The following is a 16656-nucleotide window of genomic DNA, read 5'->3' as shown; positions in this document are numbered from 1 at the left end:
ACGCGTTGCGCGGGCGAAGCGGAGAATTGGAATGAAAGGAGGGAAAATGGGGGACGAGGGGGAGAGGGAGAGATTGGGGTTGAATCTGGAAAGAAGAGGGAAGTTTGGCGGAGACGCGCCGTAGGCAACACATCGTCGGGTTGCTACTGGGAAACGTGGAGGCGCCGAAGGTGATCGCGACCGGGGGTTGAATAGTGGTAGTAGCTACGACGACGTTAGTGGTGGAGGCGATTGTAGAGACGTAGTGGTGGATTGGCGTGTCCCTACGCGCGCCGGGAAAGTTTCGTCGAGAAACGCGGCGTGCGCGGAGTGTGAGAACGCGCGGCGGCGGCGGCGGCGGCGGCAGCGACGGTGGTGGCGGCGGCAACGAGCGAGAAAGAGGGCCAGGGAGAAAGTTGGGGGTGAGTCTCGCGCGCGCGGGGGTGAGAGGCGCGGGATAGAGTTTGGAGCGAGAGTCCGGAGGACGGCGGCAACGCGATGCAGAGGCAAGGTTTTCGTCTCCAGTTCCCGCTAAGCGGCCGACAGGTTTGGAACGAGCGCGCGGGCCACGGTATACGCTCGCGCGACACGCGGGCTAGCGTGCTTCACTCGTTTTGCATATATAGGGTACTTTATATACATATGTAGAGGTACATAGCGTGCGCGTAGTGGCGGTTGTCGCGCTAAGGAAAGGCCGACGACACACGTGGCCACGCGCTACGACAAACCATGGCCTACCATGGGTGACCGGCACGCGGCGTGGGTCAGAATCAACTCTTAGCGCGGGTTCACGCGTGCTACCGCGGCGGTCGAGTTCACGCGTGGCACTACGGCCGCGGAGAGCCGCGAGCGAGCGAGCGAGGTCGACGAGCGCGCGGCCACCCTCCACCCATCGCGTTGCTCCGCGTCTCCTCTTCTCCTTCCTTCTTCGCTGCGTCCTCCTCCTCTTCTTCTTCCTTCTCCACCTTCACCGGCTCCTACTCTCGCTGCTTCGTCTCTCTCTTCCTCGTGTTCTCTACCCCTAGTGAGATATTGATTTCCCTTAGCTGACTCCCACGAGGGCAGGCGGCAGGCAACCAGGTACGGCTACCGTGCCACGAGTAGACAGCTTCCGACAATCAGAAAGAAACCATCGTATGCACTTGGTTCATCTATGTAGAGCGGACGTAACCTTTCGTCCATCTTCGTTTTTCCATTTGCCGATGGGACTTGCGTGGTTTCAATTCCGCTCGATTCGGTACAGGGGCACTTTTCCAAACATCCGCCACGTGCTTCCTGCGCTCGCGCTATCGTTTCTCAATATTTCTATTTGAATCACTTATTGATAGGATAATGCTCGAACGCGCTGGTTACTATTAATAAATCTTACGTGTTCAATTATTTTTTTAACATTTATGTAATTTACACGATCAATCGTCTCTAATTGGCCGAATAGAAATTTCATTATATGATAATTAAATACGTGATAAATTATTTATTACATTATACATTAGAGGATTACGTATATTAGCGTTGCCGTAGACTATCCGTTTAATTATGTTTTTTTATTTCTAATTGTTGCTCCGCTGAAAACGCCACTCCGAAACGGATAATTTAGCATTTAATATTTAACTCGCAGTTCATCCGAGAATATTAGTTTCTTCCCAACTATCCCCGTCGCCTCGCGAGCAAACGCTCTCGTGTAGCTGTTGTTTGATAATCTGTAGATGTTTCGGCAAAGTTTCGCGAAGTGTGCAGCCATGTTGGTGCCTGCGCATTGCTGGTGCCGACGAATTCGCGAGTGACATGAAACTTTTTTATTTACCGCGTTCGTGCTTACACACAAAGACAGACAAAAGGTGAACGGGGGAAAGGGGGCGGGGGTGGGTCGGCCGCGCAGAAGGAACCGTTTCCTCCACTCGAAGTCTACCTACCCTCGTATATAATCGCTCAACTCCTACCTCCACCCCCAGCCCGCCGCCGCCGCCGCCTGCCGCTTTCCAGCAAAGTTTTCCGGAGATCCTGGAAACTGCGAGAAACGGGCGAGGGTGAAGAGGGGTTGCGCGCGCCCAACGGAGGGGAGAAAGCGACGATCGCCACCCCCGTGCACTCTCGCTAGCATCCCTTTTCAGCGGATTCTAACCTAGTAACGAGTTTTGCTCTGTCGGTAACGCCAGGACGCGTGCCAGCTATAAACGTGTCGCGTGCTGCGCTGACGGAAGGGATGAATAAAGTGGAGCACGATGCGAGATACGATTACCGCGAGATGACTTGCCGTAATAGCGCGCATCCTGCGCTCTAGTTCGCGGAGATGTGTGGAACGTGACGACGTGTAAATCGCGCGGATTGTTTGGCGCATCGCGGGATTTAATCAAGACGCTTGAGGTATGAATTATTCGCCCACATTAAAAGTAATGCTTAAGCAACCCGGGTGACTAAAGATTTTTTTTTTTTTTTCACGAGCGGCTTCCGCGCTGCACGTCGAGAGTTGTCCGAGCATTAAAGATCGCTCTCGCGTATCACGTGTATTTCCCCGCTGATATTCGCCCGAGTAATTCGAGAGCCGATCGCGAACGGGTCTCGACAATATTTCGCACGTTCGGCATGCAGTTGATTTTATTTCCTCTTTATGCCGTGGGAGTTTTAACAACGCGAAATAGGCACTTCTCGTTTGAGCGTTTCTACTTTTCAATACTGCACGCTTTTATTGAAATCGAACAAATTCTCTTTCACTAAGTTGTTAGTTATCTTCCGTAACTCTCACTTTGTAAATTCGTTTTTTCTTTTATCAAATTGAGATGTACAAATAATGAGGCGCTGTAACGGCTACTTGAATGCTCGATGAAACTTTGAGCGAACACGATATTTATGCTGGAGCAAGTCAGGTCAGCTGATCGTCTGCTGCAGCTCGACTATATAATGACGCTTGTTGTGAGAGTATCAACGCTTTTGATTATCGGGATTCCGTGCGCGCAGACTCAATGCGAGATTAATTCTCCGCGAGGAGACCCCTTTCACTAGGAACTTGCCAATATCAATCCGTCGCACGTTTGAAAGTTTCGCGAGCGTTGAAAACTTTTGCGCGTCTCCTTTAATCGAGCGAATTCTGCCGGAAACCAAAAATTCTAATCTACGCGATCAACTGTCGGGCTTTTGTATAAAAAAAAGAAAAGAAAAGAAAAGAAAGGACTGTGACTAATTGACTTCAGTGAGCTCAAATCTCGGTAATCGACCTAAGTAAGAGTTATCGCATAAATCTATCTTTATATTTAACCATATTTATTTTTTATAATAAATTTTTTCTTGGCTTTTTATTTTTATTTTTTATTTTTTTTTATTTTTTTATTACGCTTTTGCAAATAGCACGATTGTCATATTAAATCTTCTTTACGATCTTGCCTCAAGCTTTCATTACATTTGCTATTTACGACGCCTATTTCATTCGCGCGAAATACTACGAAAGGATTCCGCGCTCTTTGCTTTCACGTGAGGTGCATTATAAACAATGTTTCTACTGCGTTTAGTAGCGCATGTCACGGCGTCTCCGATGCATGGCGAGGCAGGGAGGTACTAATTAAGCCGACTCATGGTGTAATTCCGCGTTGTCGGCATTGTACTTCGAATTCCACCAAGTGGCTGTTGGCCGGGTGCTTTTCGAGTCTCCCCGAGCATGGTCCGAGGCCTTTCAAGCCCGATTCCATAGCGCGCGCGTCTCGTTCTCAACATTGTCGTCGACGTCGTTGTTGACGTTCTCATCCTAATCCTCGTGCTTTTCTGTTATTCGACGCCGTATCACCTCAGAAAAGGCACAGGTTACGCGCTCAACTTTCGTATAATTTTTACGCAAACACCGGCGCTTCGTTCTCGAATAAACTTCGTTCTTTGTTCTACCGCGTTTCTCTCTTCCCTCGGCATGTTGCGCATTAAAATACGCTCAATAGGATTATACATATTGTGCATCATGAAAAAAAACGCTGTTAATTGCATGTAACGTCCCAGCATTTCGTTTACATATGTTGAAAAATTTAGGAATAATACGCACGGCATGCTCTTGCGTTACGAATGAGTTACAATTTTTTATTAAGATTGCGAGCGAGAAGAAAAGTAATCTTTCCATCGCGTTGTATTAATGTTTCGTAAGGGAAGTTATCAACAGATCAAGTTCACGCATCTATATTGATTCAGAAATTACATTTCGTTTAACATATGTTTGAAATTGTTGCATACATGGAACTTTCACATCCATTAGTATTGTTGACTTTGTGCTATTTTAAATTTGATATTTGAAATTTTCAGCGGTATTTACGCGTGTACGGGAAAGTCAATAAAGTAAAAATGATATATACTATACAAATAAAACTTGAATTACGTGATAAAAAATTAATAAATTTTTTAGACTTTTATAAAATGATATGTTTGTCATCTAAAAATAGCAATAATGATAAAAATATCAAGTGGCATTATATTCCCACAAAATCTGTTTTCAATATTTTTCTCTTATTCTATTTTGATCCACCGTGCGATAACACGTTGTAACGGGAGATGGTGAGAGGGATGTAAACTTAATGGGACAAGGATAGGATTTGAATTTAAATAATGCATTCTCGTCCCAGCTGCACATTTATAAGATTCGAACGTATAAATTAAAACTTTTCCTTTTTTTCTTTAATATTATGATTAGAAAATATTAACGGTTTTAAATAATGGCAATTAAAAAAAAACTCTGTTACAGTACGACTCGGGAGAAGTTAGATATTTGAATTAAATCGATTCGTGAGTAATAAAGCGCGTCAGTGTGGACACTTTTATAGAAAACGAGTTTGATCTTTTTAATATTTTTGAAATTTTGTACCTTTTGCACAGAAATTGCACGACGAATACGCGCGACGAAAGTTGGAATCGCGTCGTTGAATCGACACATTTCTTTATGAGCTCAGTCAACCATCGGTCCCCCTTTTTTATGATTCCTATTTCTTTTCTTCATCTCGCCTTCTGTATCCGACGAATGTCGCTTCAGAAGTTCGGAACGTCGGAACTTCACTAGAGCGCAATCTTCCGTGTCGTATTCCGTAGCGATGGGGAGGATGAATCTGTCACCCTCATCCGCATCTTTTGGACAGTTCGCAGATTTCTGTTTTTGACAATATCCACGCCCGTTTGTCGTAAGTGGAATATTTTTACGGCGAGTCCTTTGCCACCGAATATGCGAATGAAAAGTCCGAGTCATTAAAGTCTTTATTGTTTGCCGGAAGAACTGACGTTTTGGAATGAGCGATCGCGACGGTTTCAAGTTACGGTATCCGCCCCGTAGTCGCGGTCGTGCTGACTCTCGGCGAAAAGATTCGAGATTGTCGAGAAGTTGCGGATGCTGGGACAGACGAATGGGAAGTAACGGGGAGCCAATCGTGCGGCTATAATAGCCACGCAAAACTAGTCGGAGAAGTATTGGCACCGAAGCATCGGATACTCAGATCGACCGGGTCTCTAAGTTTGTGTCTGCATAGTCAAGGGAAAATGTGTAGAAAAAAATATAAAAAATAATAAAAAAAAAGGGGAAATAAAAGAGAAAATAAATTAAGAGAAAGTTGGAAATCATCTCTGAAAGTATCTACTATTATTTACCATTAATGGATGATCACGTTCCAACGATGTACTTTATATAAATGCAGCAACGGGTGGAGGCATATAAAAATGAATCATCGCTCGGAAAACAAGAGAAAAAGCATTTGTTCCGAAAAGCATTAAATGAAAAGCACATATCTCACATTTCGCACAAATAACCCTTTATTTTCATATTACCCTTTGGTTTTATTGATTCGTTCGTAAACGAGTTTGTCGCTTTCGTTGCAGCTATGTAGCTAATTTAGTCATATGACTGGGAACTAAATTATAATGCGTAATTATGGTTGATTTATGATTTGCAATATATATTGCTGTTTGATAGTATTTAAATTGAAAATTTTATTAAACTGTTATGAATTTTTTATCAATGACAAGGCGAGGGTTCGATGATGATTTCGATTCTCAGTCTCAGCCTCTTACTCCGAAAGTTGCAGCATTGGCGTCAGCCCATCGCGGCGGGTGGGGAAGTTTACGTCGTAAACTTCGGGTCTTAAGGGTGGAATTATAGTTTGGCGAAGCGAGCGCTGCGCTACGCAGTTGTTACCACGACGAGCGCTTTAAAAGTTGGTCCCGGCTCTTCGTGTTGGTTCGAGGGTAGCGGGGGAAGTGGATTCCGGGGGAGGCGGGGGAAATGGGAAACGCGGGGCGATGTGAAAGGAGCGAGAAGGGGGTGGAGACGCGGTTAAGTTGCCAGGAAACTTTGGTAAAACTGAAAAGTTAATTTCGTCGTGTTAAATTACTCGAGCGCCCGGGCATTAAACTTGCAAAAGTTGGTCGGATGACTGAAATACGTATCCACCCTCTTCCCTTCTTTTTCTTCTCTTTGTCTCCCTTTCTTTTCCTCGTTGCTTTTGCTTTTGTTAACCGATCCAAGACGCGAAAAGATGTGTGATTTGATTGCCCGCTCCGGATTAAAACGTCGCGTAAGAATTGCATTAAATAACAATTTTGTACCAATTTAAATTCGTTATGTCCGTGATGTGTCTGGTACACTCGAAATACATGCCTATACGTATAATAAATTTATTTATCTTTATATCATCCTTTGAATGGTCATAATATTATTAATTGGCTCAATTAATTAATATTCTATTATTACCTATACGTCAGTTATATGAACATTAGTGCTTTATTAGATACATTTATTCCATACACTAAAGTTGTGTTAAATTATATATCCTGTTGCATATAATTTTATCGTAATTTTACTCTAGGCTGAAATATATATACGGATATTATCTATAACTTTTTGTAAAATCAATAGTACTTGAACTGTGAGTAAAATATAAAAAGTAAAAATTTTCGCCGGAATGGAAGCTTTAAATATATTTGAAGTGATAGTAAATTTTTGATTCCATTTAAATTGTATTTTCAAGATGTTCTTAATTTGCAGTTAAGTTTATATATAACACTTAATATCGAAAATTTATAAATAATAACTTTTCATGTTTGCGCGCAAGCAAGACTCAATTCTAAATTGGTTGAAAAGTTTATACAGAAAGAAGTTATTTCTTAGCTTTAAAACATTTTTTTTTTAATACCTCTTCTAAAATCTAGTATTTAATAAGTGAAGAGTTTCTTATTTAAATATTTATTGACATAGACTCTTACGAAATGGGATGTCTTGTAAAATCTGCTAAGCAAACCTATTGCAGATGTGATCGATCACACTTTATTTAATTCTCGGGTCGCGTTCCAATTCGGTTGAAGTTCACAAGAGTACGATCGTAACAGGCTATGCACGTTTATGGCAAATCGATTGAGAGGAAATAGGAAGAAGTGGAAAGAGTTGAGATATTGTCTTGCAAAAATCTACTTTCAAAATCTTATTTGTGTGATTTATAGTAAATGCAGTAAATTTTTTTTTTTTTTATTGAAAGATCCAAGATAATTCACGGATTCATTGATATTGAATTGGAACGTAGAATCACGCAACGTTAATGTAATCAGATATGCATATCTTTTGAAAAACTAAAATGTATTTTAGCAATAAAACTGTGGAGAGATTGGACCAAAGTACTGATTATGATTATGCATTGTAATAACAATATAAAATTTATGATATTAAGGTTTACATTTTATGATTAATATGAAAAGCCTGATATTATCTGATATATCCGCTGATTTAAACGTATAAATTTTTTTTAAAAACTTTTTATTTATTACAAATATTTTTGGTTTCACGTATTAAGGACGACTAATTAAAGTTATATATATGCATTATGGCTGAATGCATCTAATCGATCGGTACGAACGGTCGTTGCGATTCGATGATCAAAGCTAGTAATATTTGCAACGTATCTACTGTGAATTGCATCAAAATTAATTCCAACATATTCAATGCATCCATTTCATAACAGCAATACCCTATTATATATTTTTATTCATTGAAAGAATGATTGAAAGAAGACATGTAAGTTTCGCGGTAGAAAAATTTTGTTAGTTATATTAAATTTGCTCATATTGTTAGCAAGCGAACTGATTATTCGAGATTCAAAACGCTTGTAGTCCTAAATTATAAGTAATCGGTTTTACACAAACTGGAAATTACAAGCGCGGAAAGATGTATAAATGAGTGCGGTTTTTGTAAGCTCCGTATAAAGGACGCGAGGCAATTTAATTGAGGATTACAGACTTTGCGCTGTTAGGACGTGTGTGACGAGCGATTTTGGTAGGCTCGGTTGAAAGGATATCCTCGCTTTTTTTTTCGCTGACGATTTGGTCGGTAAGGTCACGGTCGTAATCCTCGCCGACACGTACACGTGCTTGCAGCTTGCAGTCATTGCACGTATGTCTGCTGCCGCATATACATATATGTGTGCGCGCACGCGATGCAGCGCGTGCGTAAACACGCGAGGGAGAAGAAACTTTCGCGACGGCTAGGGGTGAGCTAACACATCCCCACGTAGGCAAGGATCGGAGATGTGTTTCCCGTGTAGGTTTTACGAAACTTATCGAGTCGTTTTTTTAAAAGATTTTCCTCGCGAATTTTTATCAAACATTTAACGCGTACTTTCAGCAGTTAAAAATATATAAAATAACCATGAACAAAGCTCAGAGCCATTGCATTAAAAATGATAAGCATAATGTTTGAGATAATTGTGAAAAATGTTTGTGACTTAATTATAGAGTCCCGGGTAATTTGTTACTGTAATTGCGCGAGTAATTGAGATAACAGTTGTTTTTTTTCTCGTACGATAATAGACATTGTAATTCTATTCACCGGTATATTTTTACATTCTGTAGAATGGTCGACAATTTTGTAGCTTATCTAACTACCACGAAAGTCCGGACATCCGATATTTGGATAATCTGAGTTTCAATGTAGTGAAATCACGGTCGCGTTCGTGTAGGGGTGAGAGCATGCGCGGCCCGAGCTCTGTCTCCCTTACGAGCCAGTTGCCCGTCCTTGTCTCGGAAAACTTTCCGGTGATGAGCTTTGTTGGTCGTTTCCCCAGCAGGACGGAAAAGTTAAATGCGAAAGTTTTATCCGATATCCAGTGCCTCCGCACGCCTGGAAAAAGGTATCTACGCACATGCTATCGTTCGACTTAGTCGCGCGATTACAGTATTTGTTTTATAACATCCTCGATATTTACAAGTAGATTTTACACAATAGGATGATTTTTTTATACACAGATAAAAAGAAGTGCCGCTGCATCAATAGCATTTATGTAATTGAAATGAATAATGTAGTTGACGTAACGTCAATACTTGTTAGTAAAATTTGATAGATAATGGTTTTAATAAATATGGCAGCTTTACCTAATAACACTAATATTGAATTTTTCTTTTTCCTTCAATGTACGAGATATTAACGTAATTAATTTATATTTATCTCTCAACAGAATGGCGTCCAAAAAGACAAGGCAGAATCACTCGATACAGCATCTGCTCGAGTTACCCTCGAATCGGGAATCAAAATTATTGCGGTTTCCTGTGAAGGAACACACCCAACTACCGCCGTCCATGCCAACCCCACGCCAAGTTCCGGTGACCGTGTTGCATCCCTCTCCGAAAAAGGTAAATGGAACATAAATAATCTGCGGATAATGCGCGACGGCAATAGTAGAAGCGTGCAATATCTCTGAAACGAGCGCGTATAATTCACGCACACGGATAGGCGACATTGTCATGTCCGAGACGACGCTGGCAATATTCTAAAACCGTAGAAATGATCGAACTTAATAATAGAACGTTGAAGAAAAAGATCGCCCTACTTTTTAAGGGCGACATGATTATTATTCGCGCGAAGAATAATCGTTGCAGGCACTAGTGGAGCATATCGAGTTAAAGAGTATTAAATGATTCTCTCCAAAGAACTTCTTCGCTGCTGTAAAATTTCTTATCCGCCAATGAGAGAGGCGACCGGTTTTTCTATGATCTCTAGTAATTTTTCATATTGCAAGATTATTTATATTCATTAAATAAAAAAGCGTATGTAAATAATAGCGTGTTCAAAGTATATCAACGAAATTAGAATCAGAAAAATAATTTTATTTTTACAACGCTAATTATGTTCTATTAAAATATTATTTACGTATATAACGCGCTGATATAATTTATGTAACTTTATTTTTGAATTTCTCTATTTTACGCTTGATTATTAGAAGGCTGCAAAATGAGGCCGCAACGTTAAAAGATGAGATCTGCGAAGAACGTAAAACGAAACGATTGTAACGTCATAAACTGCTGACGTTTCACATTGTCACAGTAGCTTTTTTTATCGATCATTTCATACGTAGGATATTGTTATTACTCGTATAAATGTCGACGCAAGCTTGAATTCGTGACGCACAGCGGAAGAGATAATTTTCAACTTTATCACTACCATATCGGCAATCTTGTTTTCTCGTGAAAAGTGCTTAATGTTACATAATTAATTGAGCTAAAATTACAATTGCACAGACCAAGTAGTACAGTTATTTAAAAATAAATTAACTTTTGGCAGAATTTATTAAAACTTAAATGAACGAAAACGCTAATTAGTTGTTCAGTAGTGAAAAATTTAATGCATGATTGCAAGGAAAAAATAAACTAAAGTAATGAAAAAAAAATATATAAAATTAATTATGAATTTGTAGAATAAAGATAGAATATGAATATCATTATTTTAAATTATCGACTTATTATTTTATGATCTGCCGATAAACGGGGTATTCTTAGTTATTCTACGCTGACTAAACTGAGAATATTTCTCGACGGGGTTGCAATCGATAAAGTAAGGGCTGTTGCGAACGAAGTAGAGCTCTACTTTAGCGTCACGAGATGGGAATTATGAAAAATGTTAATTATTTTTTTACAAAACAAACAAATTTAGTAATTTTTACATCGTTCAATAATATTTATTATGTCGTTATTTATAATTTAAATTATAAATAACAAAAAATTTTATTTAAATTATTATCTATTAAAATGAATGAAGATTTCGTTCATTTATAAATAATAGTAATAATATTAATTTATTAATAATTAATTTTTTTTTGTATATACTCAAATTGCTATTTGGAACATAGTGAAATGCGTTAATGACATTGATGGCTAGAATATTGAGCATAATTGCGAGAGGTCCTCCGCGAAAATAGGGGTGGGTACTTTACGGTCGTATAATTTGCTATTGAAATCCTGTGAATGGAGATATAGCAGAAGCGTCTTGAGCATACGAAAGGTGTTGGGCGGGTACTGAATTTATGATAATTGCATAAATCAGAGCTTTCCTCCACAATAATCATAATCTATTGGGATAGTTGCGCAAAGTTAGCTATTTAGCCGTCGGCAAGGATCAGGGGAAGGAGATCGAGGGGTTGTTCGGCTCGGTCCTGAATAAGATAAAGCCCTTGCTGAGATTGAACCAAGGAGGGAAACCATTCTTACCACAAATCATCGTAGATGCATTCCTTTGATAAAAATAAATAACTTTAATAGTGTGCGCAAAACTGTTGAAAGTACAATTCAAAGTGTAACTTTTAAATCATTTTAAATTACTGTTTTGTTAATTATATAAAAACTTAAAGTAATCCTTATTAAAATATGTAGTATCGCGAACAATTTTCTTTTATTATTTTAAAATAAAAATACTTAAGTATAAATATATTGATTTTTGAAAATCAATAAGAAGCTGTAGAACCGACGAAGTTAGGAAGTGATAAAACAGAGGGTGCCACCAGTGATCTTCTGGAGTTTAGGGGTTGCAATACCTTGTTTGGTGCCTTCAAGCATTACTTGCGAGGGAACGCAATAAATGTTATAAAATATTCTGTCTTGTCAAATTAAATTTTTTTTTTCTTCTAAAAATACATTTCAAATGAATGCATCTGATGTGACTTGTATTATCGTAAAAATTTAGTTACTCGTGTCTCACAATAATTACCATTTAATATAGAAAGTGATTATGGATCGTGCATTGTCTAATGCTCTTATGGGAACGAATGACACTTCGAAGTTACCGAAATTGACCCTAATATATCCTCTTTTAGCGGCTGGTGACGTCGAAATGCCATCAGTCTGGCTTCCCAGCTATGGGAAATCGACGGCTGACTGTCATTTCGGAATCACTACTGATTTCTTTATTAACGGTACGGGTCTTCGCACCGGCGCGCTTGGAATATTAATGTCGGAATCTCCGCCACTTCAACTTTCATGATCGTTACGGTTACGATTACGATTATGAGCAGCCGTTTCTCTTAAAGGCGAACCCTTATCCTGTGGTATATAATATTCTTTCGCTGTAGTACATAGATAATTTTTTTATATCCTCGATACAGCAATAATTAAGAAAGCATTTATTATGTTTATATTAGTTAAATATAAACAAATAATAAATATTTATTAGTGCAGATTCATGAAGGTAAATTAAATATTAAAATTAATGCAGGTACCATGTTTTTTAATTAATTGATTCAATATTAATTAAATATTAAAATTTTACTTGTTTTATTGCGATGGAGGAAATGTCGTTTAAAAGTAGATTTACTGTAACCGTATAACAAAGTAAACAAGTACTCGTTCGGGCACTCGGTAATCTCGGGGTAGGTTGGAAAACGCAGTGTTAAAATACCGGAAAGCCAGCCTCAAATCCGCTTAAGGACGCGTATTTATTACGGACATCTGCTTCGCTTTGACCTGACTCTTACACGCACACAGTGTCGTGATAAAACAATTTTCGATTTTACTTTTTACCGGCGTAGATCGATCGAAACTATACGTTCTCTTTTTTATTGATGAACATTCTATTCGCAAATTAGATAAAATATTTATAAGGATAAGGCAACGTTATGCGTGTATTTCTCAATTGAATTACGGCAAATTTTTCGACGTATCTTTATGGATACTTGCGTATTCCGTCACCGGCTGTCAATCGGCCTTGTTCTTCGGAGCTATTCTTTATATTTTGCAAGATACCGTTAGCGATTCTCTCGAGGGAACCTGAAAAGATGAAGCACAGTACCCTTTAACTTTGTCGAGCTGTCACGTTGATCGGGGTTGGAGCGAACCCTCCAATTCACTCGGTGGGAGTAGCCACGCGGTTGAGTGAATTTTTATGAATGAATGCGCGAGGATACGCAGATCCAAGGCTTTGGAATGTGCACCCTGTTTTCACCCCTGTACCTATATTTACGACAGTGACTCTCAGTTGAAAATTTTATCAGGCGTTCGTAACGAGGCGGTCGGGCGAGGCATTTTTTTAAATTAGTCGCGCTACTTTAAGGGACGAATTTCCGCGTTAAAAATAGAAGCTTCCGGAAGATCACTTTGATCATTGATGCACCCTAGTGACACGCTTTTTTTTTTATCGCCTTCTCGAATACGGTAACTGAAGAAAATTATTCCGCATTCTCTGACCTTTTGAGAAAATCTTTCTAAATTACATTTACCTAATACGCATATGTATGGAACAACTTAGAAAAGAAATATATATTTTCTTATTCGCGTTTCCTGTTGTGTGAAAATAATATAATTGTGCACCGCGATACTGCTGTACTCTTTAGCTACAAAAGCGACTCTTATTTGCTGAAGGGTCTGAGGTTGAAGGTGTTAGCGGCAGTACAAAAGAAGACTTCACCCTTCATGCCTAAAGGGGAGTTTATAAAAATCGTGTCAATTAGGCTTCGAGAAAGGAAGACAAGCTGGGATACAGTGCTCGACGAGTAAGGGCTTTTAATTCTTGTTACAAAGTGTTCACTAGCGAACAGTTTATTTCTCGAGTGTCGTTAGGTGTTACTTTCAAAAGTGCAGTTTTAGATATTTAAAAGATGCGTAGTTTGCTTTCGAATAAAAGGTAATAAAAATTGGGACGATATTATGGCAATGTTATTATGGCAATGTATGTCGAATTTTCTCGTTTAATGTTATTAATGTTGAACGTTCGCGATTATTGCCTCCTTTTTGCACTTTAATTTCTGCTTGATTGCGCGAGGAAGAGAAATGGTTTTACTTCGGGTGGATTTCTCTGTACCTACTTGAATGAAGGTTGTGATTGCGTTCAGTGAAGAAGGGAGAAGCCTCGATCGGCCTAGGTACTGCTCCAGGCGAGGATTAGCCCGTGGGGTATTGTAACGTCGTAAATACACCCCTTTTTACCCCTCGAGCTTTAAACCCCCTTGTCTTCGCTTGTCTCTCAACGTTCGATAAGTTTGCTGGCTATTCTCATCGACATTGGTTCCTTTTAAAATGTAAAATGTTTTCCCGTACCGTTTGTCTCTTTCTTTCTTTTATCACAGTTTTAATTAATAATTTTCACGAGTTTCAATTAAAGAAGAATTCAACGCGAATAATTATTCTCCAGTTTTAATTAAGTAATGCTTGAAAATTTAATTCTGTCGGAAAATAACGGCCAGTTTATCGATCGTGTGAATTTTCGTTTATATCTCTGTTATCAAAAGTAATCGCGGGCCGTCGTAATTTCGGCGACACGATTAGGAGAGGAGACCGCGTAGTTTTTCGATGAAATAGAGAAAAGATTAGGGCGTAATTCGAGGAGGCACTTTAGCCAATGTCGTCATTTCGATACTTACTCGGCGTCCCCCCCGATTCTACGTCCCAAATGATATCTCGGAGCAAAATCCCGGTCGCCGCCGCTCGCGCTTATAGCCAGTAGAAATAGAAAGGGTTCGCGAAGGGCTCCGGAAGGACTGCGGGGTTATAATGAAATATAGCCTCGTTCCGCCTCGTATAAGACTGCATTAAGATTATACGTTGGTGCGCTCCTTGGCGACCGAAGACGGTCGAAATAAACGGGGTGGCGCGGCGGTAGGGCCGCGGTGGCTGGCGGCTAAGGGTAAAAGGGGTAAGGGATTCCTCCTACGGTGTTTTAATCAAGCCGGATTTGCTGCGGCAAGCCGTGGCTCCAACTTTCATTTTAGCGAACCCCGCCCTGACAAGCCGTGCACGAACGTTTTCGTCTACTTCCCTTCATTTCTCCCCCTTTCCCCCTGAGGTCCTATCCGAAGTCCTCTCTCGCGTTCGGCAACCCGAGATCTATATGTGTGTTTGCCCGGCATTAAAACGCTATCCCCGTTTTACGGGTACGCGTGATCTTGATCCCGCTCGCCTCCTTAAGAAGCTGCGTGATCGGAAAGGGTTGTTTTACGTTGAAACGTGGCACGCTGCTCGGGCGTGAAAAGTTTATTGTGTTTCTTTTGGCGATAACTTGCTTAATTCGCTTTTGCCACTTTGTCATCGTGTACATTTCGAATTATTTTATACTTTAATTGAAGTTTATTGTTATTCCTATTAAAATGAAAAGAACGTAAAATAAATAAAATAAACTTGCTAATTAAAAAAATTTTTTTTTTAATTATTTGATGCATGTAACGTTTGTGTTAAAAGCTTTGGTTTCTTAAGATTAAACTTTTCATTCCACAGGCAGCGAGGCTTTATATTCCGTGCTCCACCACCTTCGCTTATAACTCGTATTGGAAGTACATAAGACTTTAACTCGCGTTCCCAATACAGATTACTCGTCCACCCTTTCTCGGAGATAAGAAACATCTAACACCGCATTCCGTATTCTCTACTCTTATAGCGTAGGGCTGACGCTAAGCCTCGAGGATCTACCAAGACTTTATATTTCGACATTTACTTTAGTCCGGCATCCTTGTATTAGTCTTTTAACTGTAACCGACACTCGCAGATGATGATTTCGATTCGTTAAACTGTCGCCTAATCTTAGCGTTACCATTTAGTATTTACGCAACTGTTTTTTTATTTTTTTTATTTTTTTATTTTTTTTGAGTAACTTATTATTGTAATTATTAAGAAATGCATAAGTCAAAACATTCATCACCACTAAGCTGTGGTTCTTAGCGTTGAATAGAGAAACATATCGTGATTACTGGACCTTATCTCTTGCGCAAAGTTTCATGCCGCGGATTTAGCCCTTTTAGGGATGAAAAGCCAGTTCGCGACTTATCATTCCACTAATACTCTCTCGGCGAAGATACGTCGTGTAGGTGGAATTTGTCTCATCTTGACGCGAGTCGGGCGCGCGGTAAGGAAGGAAGGCAGGTAGGAAGGAACATACGGCAAACACAATATAGCGTCCGTCGCGAGAAAGCCCGGAGCGTTCCGGACCGGTCAGTATGCAATATGCTAAGGTTCTGCCGGCCTCTTCCCTCTCGTCTGATGCGATCCCGCGTCCCTTTCTCTCGCCTCGCCGCGGTCCCTCTTTCTCTCCATCCTTCTGGTCCTCTATAACCTCCGAATCCTTGGGTTTGGGAATTTAATTACAGTATAGTGCCTACATTGTAGCCCCAGCCGGCCCGGAAATAAACTCCCCATTGTCGCGGCACAAAGCTTCTATTTGTCACGAGACCTGGGCGTTCGACACCCTTGCGAAGCGCACCTCCCCCCGTCTCTCGCCACCTGCCCTTCGATATCGACCTTTGTACCGGAGCTTTGACTTACGTCGTTTTGGTCGAGCGAGATTGACCATTCGAATGCTAATCCGATTACAGGAGCTTTTTCGTTTATGTATATACCTACGTCGTCGCTATTTCAAGTAAGCTCTCGAATATTTTCCTTGTTCCCACAACGAATATTTTAGCGGTTATTTTATTTTATTTTATTTTTTTTTTT

General features: G+C 40.1%; 1 protein-coding gene across 4 annotated transcripts in view; it reads left to right on the top strand.

The window, feature by feature from the left end:
- LOC139103435 (myelin transcription factor 1) overlaps positions 1–16656 on the top strand; it is a 246360-nt gene that overhangs the window by 4537 nt on the left and 225167 nt on the right. For all 4 annotated transcript variants that reach the window (XM_070658084.1, XM_070658086.1, XM_070658085.1 and 1 more), the window contains exon 3: positions 9429–9603. In XM_070658084.1, the coding sequence (XP_070514185.1) occupies positions 9430–9603 (174 nt within the window). In that variant the 5' untranslated portion in view covers position 9429. The remainder of the gene's footprint in view (positions 1–9428; positions 9604–16656) is intronic.

The sequence above is a fragment of the Cardiocondyla obscurior genome, linkage group LG06 (assembly GCF_019399895.1).
Source record: "Cardiocondyla obscurior isolate alpha-2009 linkage group LG06, Cobs3.1, whole genome shotgun sequence".
In the NCBI taxonomy this organism is placed as follows: Eukaryota; Metazoa; Arthropoda; class Insecta; order Hymenoptera; family Formicidae; genus Cardiocondyla; species Cardiocondyla obscurior.
This window is presented reverse-complemented; position numbering and strand designations above follow the sequence as displayed.